The sequence below is a fragment of the Myiozetetes cayanensis genome, unplaced genomic scaffold (assembly GCF_022539395.1).
Source record: "Myiozetetes cayanensis isolate MyiCay16 unplaced genomic scaffold, myiCay2020 scf16, whole genome shotgun sequence".
NCBI lineage: Eukaryota > Metazoa > Chordata > Aves > Passeriformes > Tyrannidae > Myiozetetes > Myiozetetes cayanensis.
In genome coordinates this window covers 16,084,994-16,096,821 of record NW_026087270.1, presented here as the reverse complement: position 1 = coordinate 16,096,821, position 11,828 = coordinate 16,084,994, and the positions used below count along the sequence as shown (strand labels likewise).

The following is an 11,828-nucleotide window of genomic DNA, read 5'->3' as shown; positions in this document are numbered from 1 at the left end:
GACTTCCAGGTGAGCTCGGGAGACATCATCTCACCCATTTTACATAGTACACAGACACCATAGGCATTAGATGCTCAGAGCTATGGCAGGAACATCAGACCTGTACCCCTAAAGGAAGGCTGGCAGAGATGCAGCTTTCGCTGCCCCTCCTGCTACAGCTGGGAAGAGTGAATAGAATCATGGAAATGTACCATCACAGAACATCCTGCGTGGGGAGGGACCCACAAGGATCATCAAGTACAACTCCAGGCCGTGCACAGGGCACCGCAAGAATTCCATGTGCCTCTCTGAGCATTGTCCCAGTGCTTCTTGAACTCTGTCAGTCTTGGTGCCGTGACCATTTCCCTGTGCAGTGTGTTCCACTGCTCAACCATCCTCTGGCTGAAAAACCTTTTCCTAATATCCAGCAACCACGCTCCTACACTTTAAAACAGCACATCACTAGACCTGTTTCTGTCAGTTTTACTGTGTAAATACCCAAAGGTAAATACCTGATTTACACACTGAGCAAAGAAAGTGGTCCCATCAACACTGCAAGGATTTTGCTTCTTACTTGGGGTCTTCCAGCAACTTCTACAATCAGTCAGGCAGAATAAAGATCCTGGTTTTTTAACAGAAATTGATGTGTTTAGTCCAAGATGGGCAAGAGGATCTCCAAAACCAGCTACTCAACAGCTGTGGTTTGAGGGAAACAGCAAGGAGGGGGGAAATAAATTTCCTGATGAGACTTACTTGCCCTTGGTGACAAATGGACAGCACTTGCTAGGACAGCACAGTGCTGTATTGCCAGGTATCACACAGCTTCTTCCACACCCAAGCAAACCCAACTGGCAGCAAAGGAGCACAGAAATAGGGAAGGACTCACCAGGTACTGAGTCCCAACTCTAAGTCTCCTGTTCACTTTTATTAGGATGGCTGTAGCTTGACCAAATCAAACACGAGCACACAGGTGCATAAAGAATGCCCTCAACAAACACAATTTTTTATTTCTGTAGAAAACATGATACTTTTCAGGAAGGTCCAGCTTATCAAACAGCAGCGTGCATGTTAATATCCATAAATACACGGGGTTACAATTTAGTGGGAAAAACATTTTGTTTAAAAAAGCTTTCAAGTACACAAAATAAACATAGTTAAAATTGGACTATCCTTTCCACATACCTGCCTCAGAGAGAAACGTTTCCCAGAAGGAATGAACTTCCACCTGCCAACAAATCTCTCCACTGGACACAAGCTGCAGGAGGACATGAAGATGGGCAGGACCAGAGGGTTAACAGCCAGTGTTTGAGATCGGGAGCAGATTTACCCATGGCAGTTCAGTCCCTGTTCTCTCAACGATCAGGATGTGTGTAGTGTGACAGTGACCCAGCCAGCACGTTAAGAGAGCTGCAAGAGGTAGGAAATACCTCCCTTCCTTCCACCTTCGGGCCCCAGGAAGGCTAATGCTGAACAACTTCATTACCCACGACACTGTGGCAATCCTGTGACCCCTGGGAGGCATTTATTAATAGTCACAGAAATGAGAACGTGGCCCCACAGGCACGGCACCAGGGCTGCCAGGCAGTAAACACAACTGACAGACACACAGCTTATGGAAAAAGAGCTGCTGGATGCAGGCAGCCTCTTGAGTAGAAGGAATAACGTCTACAGATATGAAAGAATAGCACAATGTATCACAGACTTCCTGAAGGTTTTCCTGCCAAGACACCAACAACAGAGAATTGTAGTATAATTTAAATAAAACACCAGTTTAAATGAATTTGAAAGACATCTGCCACGTGCAGGAAGCCAAAAGGCTGATCCTTATGTTACAAACTCTAATCCATTCCTTCTACTTTTTGTCCTATGGGAGTTTAGAGACCTGTTACATCACTAAACTGTTTTATAAAATTTTACAAACCGAGGATTAAAATGTACATCAGTCTCCGAGAGAAGAAAAAGGCATCTGAACAACAGATACTCCCTGATCTTGCTCTACATGCTCTACATTGCTCTCATGGTTAAATCAGACCTGTGCAACAGGGGTTGTGTCCCATTTCCAAGCCGTGCAATGGCAGAGATCCCATGATTCACTTCAGCTACTGCAAGTGCAAAGGGCAATTCAAGTTTTCCTACCAGTCTCCAAGACAAAAAATTAAATGTTTGCTAAAAACAGAAACATTTAAAACTCTTTTAAACAATTTAAACCAGAACAGTTCCTATCAGAACATTATTTTACACGTTTTAAAAAAACCAAGAAATGCAGGCTATTAAATAAGAATATACATATCTTAAAAACAGAGGGGTTTTTTTTACATTACAGCCAGAAGTGTTAATCGTCCTATTTTCCAAGGCAGGAATATTCATAAGTTATTTCTTTGAAGAGCCTCACAGAGGTTTTGGTTGGCATCTGGTTCCTCGGTCATCACCTCCACAGCCTCCCACTCGCCCGACCTACTCGATTTCTTGATGGCCTCCACCACACTTTGCATGTACAGGCCATCCTCGAAAGAGGCTGCCATAGACACAGGTTTATGGTCCCACGTCCGACGGTCATCCTGGTCCTGGAAGGACTGCCGCAGGGCTTGCACCATGTACACCATTCCCTTTAGGTAAAGCAGCGGGATGTCTTTAAAGCCCTTGTCCAAAAGGCCCTTGTTGACGCTCAGCGAGTCTGTAAACAGCAGTTCTTCCTGGAGCACGGTGTTTTTCTGCCCGTACAAGTCCGTCCCGCGGGCTATGAGGCGCCCGGCGGACCCCACGATCATGACCTCGTGGATGAACGACCCGGGCATGTTGAAGTTGAGGGTCACGGTGCAGCAGACCCCCTCGCCCATCAGCATCTGGAAAACGCAGAAGTCGTCGCTGGTGACGTGGCGGATCCCGCTGATGGCCGTGTTCTGCTTCACGAAGGTCTTGAGCAGCCCGTGCACCTTCTCTGCCCTCCTGCTGATGAGGTGAGTCAGCAGGTCGATAATGTAGGTGCCCATGGTGTGCAGCCCCCCGCCTCCCATCAGCTCATCACAGATCCAGTTGTACTTGTGGCTGAGCAGGCTGCCCCCGTACACCCGGACGTCGCAGATGATCACGTTGCCCACGTAGTGCTCCTCTATCAGCTGCTTCATCTTCACGAAGGCGGGCAAGAAACGCAGGACGTTGCCAACGATGCTCATCAGCTTGGGGTAATACCTGGCAGCCGTCACCATCCTGAAGGCATCCACCGAGGTAGCAGCTTTCTCACAGAGCACGTTCTTCCCTATTCCTGCAGCACAAATGGAAAAAAAAAAAAAATATATATATATTTAGCACACGTGAGCGAAACACGCTCGGATGGCCAAAGGTTGTCAAGAAGTTTTTAAGAGTCAGGCTTTCAAAGGCAGAGATCTGGAAACTAAAATGGGAATGCCAAGTGCAGCAAGACTCAGTGATGCTTCCCAGGTGCACTGCAGAGCTGACGAACTCACACAGAGGGAGGCTCCAAATCAACAGAGGATTTTTACATCATTAAAGATAAATGTCCAAATGGCACCACATGGCATCAAAACAAGACACAATTTGTTTGGTGTAGTTATAAAATTATTTGAATGCCTGGAGAGCCAGAGGGGAAAAAAAAGTCATGTACCCTGCAGGGAAGGGATGAAGGAAGGAGAGATTTGATTTTCATTTTGTATTTCACCATCACTATGAATACATTATTTTAAATAGATTTTTATATATATAATTTGTATTAAAGTGTATACATATGATATATATCAAAGACATTTTTATATACATATTCTGTGGAAAAAACACAAGAATTAGAAATAATGTTTAGGTAAGTGGACTGCTTTAAAAGCATTTCCAGTTAGAAAGCAAAACATTTTGGTCTGCACATGCAGCATACTCATACAATCAGATAAAAAGTAACTGAGTTACACAGACAAGAGCTGCCTTCCCAGGCTGACCCACTGTGGCTTTACTGCTAGGGATGCACTTTACATTGTGCTCAGCCTGAATCGATGAGGGCAGTCAATAATTCAATTTTTTTAACTTTAAAGCAGAAACAAAGTAATACAAAAGAGCATCACAGTACAGGCTTCAACCAATTCCTACATTTGGAGCTCTGCTGGTATTCCCTTTCTCATGACAGGGCTTTACTTTTCCTGTTTTTTTCCTGTTCTATATCTGTTCTGATAAAATACTTATCTAGACATTTTTCAGTGTAACAACCAAGGTTATACCTAGAGGTCTCCAGACATTTATGGGTGATGTCAGACCTGAAGGTCAATCACACCACACCACAGTTTGGGCCCGGGAATTGCAGGAATCACCGCACACAGTGCTGTGAAAGCTCCTCCTTACCCAGGAGCAGCCTGTGCTCCCTGCTCAGAACGGCTTTTAATAGACTCCCAATGAGGAGATACCGGCACAGGCGCTTAAATCGGTCTCTCACACGCGAGGGGAAGGCAGAGCCCGCAGTGCTCTCGCTGCTCCACCTCCCGGCTGTGCCCAGTTTGGTAAAGGAAGCTTCCTCTTTCCAAGCAGGAAGGTTAAATCAGCTCACAGGTGGGTCTAAGTATCTTAAGCATCCTGAAGAAATTTTACTCTGAGGACTTGTCGTGTTCTGCCTGAACTTCGTCTCACAGGACAAATACCCCATATTTTACACTCCACTCCAGCCAGTAATTCCACTCTGTGCTCACCTCATGCAAAGGTAGGTACATTTAACTGTGGGACCTGAACCACAACACAGACGTCTTGTGAAATTAATTTAGTTCCTCTGAGATCAAAAGAAGCACAAATTTTAGGAGAGCTTCTTGCTCTGCCTGTTGTGGAGATAAACCATAAGATTACACTGATTTTAATGTGAACTACTGTCCTCTGGGCTTTGATCTGTTCTGTCTGGTTCATGAACTCAAACCAGTGTCACTGCTTTGTCCCCATCATGCCAAAGTTGTACCTAGGCTTGCTCGTGGATGTCTGACAGTAAGAAACTTGTGCAAGCCAACTGCACAGCCTGGAAAAACTGGGTCTCTTTCTCCTCCCTGCCAGGCACAAAAATGCAAGCACATTTTAAATTAAAAAAAGAAAAAAATGTATAAAAATGTACACAAATAAGTAATAAAAATATCAGCACTTTAAAACAAACCTCAACAAAACAAAACAAATCACAAGACCATTATCACTGTACCACATTTAGTCTTTCCTAAAGCCCAGTCTCTTGGCTAGTAAACACTGATTTATAATACACAATTCACAGCCAATAATTCTCTGATTATAACCACCACTGTAGCAATCTCAGCTTCCAGAGAAAATGGACTTGCCATTTTTGGCCCTGCTCTAGTTCTGTGTTCCCTCAGAACACACAATGACATCAAAGCACCCAGCACTGGCTTGAAATAAGTCACAACATACTTGGCAGCAAATACAAATACCACCACGAGGAACCTGGAAAGCTGAAAGACAAGGTCAGCACCACACTGGGTCTGAGCTGCCTGCCTCAGTTTGCAGATCAGAACACCTCAGGACAGATGAAGTGAAGAGTAACTTACCCTTTACTTCTACCACCATCCACTTCTCCAGCTTTTTCAGCTTTCCACTTCCTAAAATTGCAGTCAAGCACACATACCACCCCTGCACTTCTGCACCAGCTCTACCTCCCTTTCCTCTTCTGGTTAATGCCATCTTACAGGCTGCCAGCCTTCAAAGAAGGAATCTCAATCCATTTTAGTTAATAATTCACCAGGGAAGATTCAATCCTCTCCTTTTAGCCCACTTGATCATCAAGAGCCACAAGACCTAGTGAAATGCTATTACCTAACAAATGCTTAAAAGAACTTCTAGCATATTTAAAGAGATAAATTCTAACTTGCAGTTCAAATATTCAAAAATCAGAATACCTTAAATTCAAAGGTCAGTACTTTAACGAGGTAAACAAACAAATCTTAACAATATAGAAAAGAAAAGAAGGGGGGAAAAAAAAGCCTGAAATCTCTCTCTGCATATCTAAGTGGCATTGCAAATGTTTGTGCAGGGAGTTGTTTACTTCCAAAAGAAATTACTGTAGAGCAAAGAGGCTAAGAACAACAAACCAGCCTGGCTCACATGGTCTGAGAGATCACCCACCCTAAAATTAACCCATGTGGATCTCTTGTAAACACAGTAAAAATATCACCCTTGTTATTTTCAGAATTACACGCAAACCGACACCCACGCTGTGCTACAGGAGAGGACATTAACACTACAAAGTCGCACTGGAGAATTAAGAAATGTCAGGGTGCCTGGGCACTTGGCTCCCATCTCCCTGCCCAACCAGTCTGGGATGTCATCCCTTCTCTCCCAGACGCCTTCACCCAGCCCATCTTCCTGGATTCCTCCCGCTGTCCCCAACATCTGCCCTCCTGCGTCAGGGGGAAGGATTCCTCCACCCGGGACCACACCAGTCTGCTGTGGACATGGATGTCCCAGCTGAGCTCCAGGTGGTGGCCAGGGTCACAGCTGGAAACAGCAAGTCTCTCAGATCCTAACTCACAAGATTCTATGCATGCAAACATTTTTTTTCAAAGGCTTTCAGCTTCCAAGTTTGGTTTTATTTGTGGGGAAAGTAAAAAGGAGAACTGAACAACCCTCCCATCCCAGGCAATTCTTGGTTTTCTAGCGCAAAACAGGGGAAAATTTGAAATAAATCTAACAACTTAAATTGTTTTGGGGGTTTTTTTGACCGCTTTGTTGTTTCTTTTTACAAGCATAAAAACGTTTTTCCCTCTCATTACTATCTCTGATACAGAAAATCTTTGAAGACATGAGATACTTCAGCCCAACTGGTTCAAGCAGAGCTATAAACAATTATAAACAAGATTTTTACAAAAAACCCAGGTAACCTTTCTCACAGACAGCCCTACCAGTTCCACACAAAACCTTCAGCCCTGCATTTGCCCGTTGGTGCGACCAGAACCGTGCTGGGGTAACAGCTTCAAATTTCAATCTGGCCAACGAGCCACGGATTTTTGGCCCAACTCCAAAGATAAAAAAGGTACCTAGAGCCTTCACAGCAATCTGCCGAGTTAGAGGTGGGGGGATATTGATGCAAACCAAATCTACGTCCTGGTGCAGCAACACATCGTCGGTGCGGCTCGTGTAGAAGGAGATGTTCATTTCCTCTGCCAGCTGCTTGGCTTCCTCTTCAGTCTTCCCCCACAGCGCTTCGATGGAGAAGCCTTCTGCCCTCAGCAAGGGTACCAGGACCCGGGCAGCGCTGCCAGTTCCAAACACACCCACTCCAGGGAGCATTTTCATCCTTCATTCATTCAACCATCAGGGTCTACACATAGGCCTTCGGTAGAATGCTTGGCTCCTCGGCTTGCTGTCCATCCACAGCTCCTAAAATGTGAAAAGTTTCAAGTGACTATCAGCAAAAGGCACACATTGGTATCAAGCACACCTAGCCCAAATACCACCTCCTGTCCTTTGCACAGCATTCTAACACCCCAATAAAAACCCAAACCCCCAAAACCTGCAATCTGCAGAGATAAACAGTACTAAGGGACAAGTCTAACAACCCTATTGTAGAAAAACTGTAAGAAAGCAGCTTGACAGAGTCTGAGCATCTCCTCAGCTTCAAAACTCAGACAGTAGCACACAGGACAAACCAGAGGCAGCGAGGCACAAACAGGGAGCAACAGGAAGCACCGGGGGAACAGGACACAGGGTCTATCGCTCACACCGGCAGTGAAAGCAGAGCTGCTGTAGTTGTGGTGATGTCAGTCCCTAAATGAGATAAAGGTTTGTCAGATGAGGTAATATCTTTTATTAGACCGATTGAGATAGCTGGAAATAATAGGCTTGCTTTGGGGCACATAAATCTTTCTTCCAAATGAAATACGCAAGCTGAAAACAACTACTTGGACCTTAACAATTTTATGGCAAATTCTTAAGTCGCTCCAGAGAACATCTAGGAAATATTTCCTGTGGAGAACGCCTGGATTCACTGAGCTTGTCTTGCCTGAGGGGTAAATGCTATAAGGAGAGACACTGTCAGTGTTTTAAATACAAGGCAAACTGCTTTCCAGAAAGGAAAAGGGCGCTCCTCTGTGTCCACTGTGGGTAGTTAAAAGCTTTACTTAACTTGGGAACCATTAAAAATATCTCCTCCTGCCCATGCTATTTCATCTCCAGGAAAGCAGGGTTTAAACAGAACTATGATATTCCCTACACATTTGGTTAAGTCACACTCCTTTTGCTCTTTTAAGTATTTCTTGGTGAACTAATTCCTTCGATCCCTACTTGCTGGTCTGTCTTAGCACAGCTGCTGGCCACAACTGCCCAAACTGCCTCTACAGCACCAACTTCAAGGAGGGATGTCAGGAGTCTCCTCAATCTGTGACGCCAAAGAAACCTACAATCCAGCTTTTGTTCCGTGCCTTTTGAATTCTCATTTACTACACCCACTCCTGACCTTTTTAGAAATATTTTTTTTTAGAAAGAAAAACACGATGAATTCAGTTTTCATTAGAAGCTCACGATGAAAAAGCAAACACCACGTTTAAAAAGAGAACCGGCACCAGCACCAGATCAGCACCTTTGGAAAAGATCTCTCCCCACAAGCAACAAGAATCACGAGCTGTTTCAGAAAGAGAGGGTTACTCACCTCCCTATTCTAAGATACTCATTAAGTTACAGCACGTGAAAGGAAAGCCTGACACAGCCCTGGGCAGAACCAGCACACAAATCAAACTGCTCCCAGGGAAAGTGCTTTGTTTGCAACCAGCATCTTGTTAGTCTGGGGGTGCCCACGCTGCCCAGCGTCTGTTATGGACGTGCAACTGCGACCCCAACTGAATTTCTGGGTATTGTTGTAGTGTAGACACCAAACCGGGAAACAGAAACAGCAGCACTTGAGAGTATTTATTCTGCAGAATGCACAAATGTGTACAGATGCTACAAAATGGCTTATAAAATATTTACTTAATTAATTCAGCATGTCTTTCCTTGTGCTGTGTGATGCAGTGTTTGCAGTGATCCTGTCACTGTCAGTCTGTATAAAGGTGAACGGAGTTCACTGGAATAAACTCCTTTTTATACAGCATTTAGAATACTCAAATTAGGTACCAACCAAGATCAAAAAGCTCTCGAAAATATTTATTATTCCACATAAAAGGGTGAGATCCTGGGACACTGGCAAGGAGGATGGCTTGTACCCAGGCTTGTTTTATATAAGTGACACAAATAAAAATGAAACCTTGCAACTGGATGGGCAGCAACTGTAACTGCTGAGGTTCCCACACACCTATATTTGGAAGTTTATGGGCTGGAAGAACTAAAAATGCTTACAGTAGAAAGAGCATCCTCTTCTTTTTGAAGAGACACAAAGCAAGGTGGAAGAGAGAGCAGGAGAGTGTGTGCCTGCTTGCACCACATGGCACGGATGTGCTCAGCAACATCACACTTACACAACATGACAACACTTCAGAAAATATTCATTTCTTTGAAAATGCTCCTAGAGCACAGCACAGCATGTGCAGCAGGAGGCTCCTGCCACTCAGGTAAGCTGATTTCTGTAACACTCGCTCATTTTAAGTGTTATTTTTCCCTGTGTTCTATCCAACAGCCCCTTTAAAAAAAATCTCAGGTGGAATTCATCTCAAACTCAGTTATTCTCGCAAACATGACGTGCTTCTGCACTGGTACCACTAAGAGCCATTGGCACAAACACACAACAGCTGCTGATTTACTGATGGACCAACTCCTGATGCTACAAGAACAGCACTGTGCCAGCACACAAGTTCCCAGAGCACCGTCCTCTGGAGCTCGACATGCACATCTGGTACTTCCCCTCCGAGGTGGGGGGGAAGCAGAACTGGGAGTAATTCAGAGGAGATCAAAAGCATCAACGTCTTCTCATAAGGAAGACCTAAGCGAGAAAAGATTCCTCAGTTTGGAAGAGATGCCGCAGGTAATAAAGTCACCCGTGGCTTAGGATGGAGAAAACCTGCATTTTCACTGCCTGTCACCACACAAGAGCACACCAAATAATGCTCAGAGAAGGCAGGAACAGAGCAACCCGAAGGAGGTGGTTCCTTGCAGCAGACTCTGGTAAGCTGTGAAAAGCCCTGGCCATTCAACAGGGGCATCGCTTCCATCCAACTGATCGTTGCTGCTGGGTTTGCAAAGACAGCAAAGGCTGCAACAACAGCTGTAAGAGTAATAAAGTTGTTGCTGGTTGTGACATCCTCAGAGATCTTAAGGATGCAGGAGGATCTCTGACAGAATCTACATGGGAACTACACAGGTTTTCAGTCTGAAGCAGGGCTCTGTGTTCACCTCCTGTGAACAGAGGTGCTGCCTCAGAGCCGTCAGTTCTGCACAGGGACCAGCAAAGGTGACAGAAATGCCGGTAGAAACTGAGGGCATCACTCTGTAAGTCAGTGAGGTCTCTGCAGGAACAGAGCTGGGAGAACGTCACTGGACCACTCTGAGAAGGTGGAGGTCACCTCCACGGTGTGGAGTCATTTTTTCCTGTCAAACTGTTCCTCCAGCCTTCTGGCACAAACATACCCGAGGCTCTGCATGAAACGGTTCATGTGTTGATGTCAGAGACCGACGTATTTTGTCACTAAACGTGCTTCTAACGCAGTGCCAGTGGGCTGTGTGATGCCCCACGAGCCCACAGCCTCAGCAGCTCCCGCCACACCTCGAGACAAGCCCGTCCTTCCTGGTGTGGATGTGCGGCAGGAAAGGCCCCGTTCCTGGCACACCACTTCCCACAGGGACCGCCCCAGCTCAAAGGTGGCAGCGGGGACCACGCCGGAGACCGCAGCAGCTGGAAAACCCCGGACACCAAGCCGGGCCTCGGACCAGGCTCCTGGCGCTGGAACCCCGGGGATGCCCCTGGCACTGCCCACGGGGCTCTGCATGACCGGGGGAGCGGGGCTGGACCGGGCAGGGCTCACCTGACCTCGCCTCACCTGTGGGACAGGGCAGGGCAGGGCAGCACCTCACCTCACCTCCCCTCCCTCCGCCCTCACGGGGCTGGACGAATCAGGCCCCATCTCACCCCACCGGCCCACCCGCAGATTGTCCCACGGAGACTCCGGGCCCCTCCCAGCCCCGCGCCCGCGGGCAGGGCCGTGTCCCCCGCGGGGCCCGGGGGTGTTCCGCCGCCCTTACCTGAGCCGGGCCGGGGCCGCCCGGGCTGTCCCGCCGGGCGCATCCTCGGACCGGGCGCGCTCCCGAGGCGGCCGCGCGCTCCCGGGGCGGCGCCCCCCGGCCCGGCCCGCGCATGCGCGACAGCCCAGCACCATCCCCACCCGTCCGCCGGGCAACGGCTCCAAACATGGCGGCACCCGGGGCGGCTTCACCCGCCGCGTGAGGGAACGGCCAATCCCGTGGCCGGAGAGCGGCGGGAGGGCGGGATTTCAAGTGACGGACAGCGCTGGCAGCCAATGGGAGCTCAATGTGGCGTTTCGGTGACAGGACATCAGGCAGGCGCTCCCGAGCACCTTCTGTGTTTCCCTGGTTCGCTTCGAGGCACTGAGGAGCTGCTGAGGGGCTCTGCAGCCTCCCTCCTGCTCCAGGCGTTGTGCAGTGCCTGGTGTAGCAGCTGACTGACACAGGCGTCTCATGTGTTATTGACAGCATTGTCTTTTCCTGCTCCCCTATCTCCCTGGCAGCATCATGGAGCGTTGCTGTGGAGCTGGAAGAGGACCCTGGTAGGAGAGGAGCTCTGTGGAGTCAGCAGAAGGCGAGACATTAACCTTCAGTTCTGCCAGCACTGCAGTTGGGAAGACTAGGAAGGCACTGCCCCCTGGAGAAGGCCTTGCTGAGCCCCACTCCTGGGGAGATGCTGCAGGTCCATCAGAGGGGAGGAGGCT

At 47.5% G+C, this 11,828-nt stretch overlaps 1 protein-coding gene across 1 annotated transcript; it reads right to left on the bottom strand.

Annotated features, from left to right (window-relative positions):
- Positions 1-954: 954 nt before the first annotated feature.
- Positions 955-11,226, bottom strand: GFOD2 (glucose-fructose oxidoreductase domain containing 2). Its single transcript, XM_050311323.1, has 3 exons — positions 11,125-11,226; positions 6,996-7,338; positions 955-3,241 (listed from the first exon to the last, which is right to left on the bottom strand). The coding sequence occupies exons 2-3, from the start codon at positions 7,252-7,254 to the stop codon at positions 2,343-2,345; spliced, it is 1,158 nt and encodes a 385-aa protein (XP_050167280.1). The 5' UTR covers positions 7,255-7,338; positions 11,125-11,226; the 3' UTR covers positions 955-2,342.
- Between the last annotated feature and the right edge of the window lie 602 nt (positions 11,227-11,828).

Coding starts and splice junctions, on each gene's coding strand:
- GFOD2 (XM_050311323.1), bottom strand. CDS start 7,254: ATGAAAATGCTCCCTGGAGTGGGTGTGTTTGGAACTGGCAGCGCTGCC. Junction 3,242..6,995: donor GATTGCTGTGAAGGCTCTAG/GTACCTTTTTTA, acceptor TTTGTGCTGCAG/GAATAGGGAAGAACGTGCTC.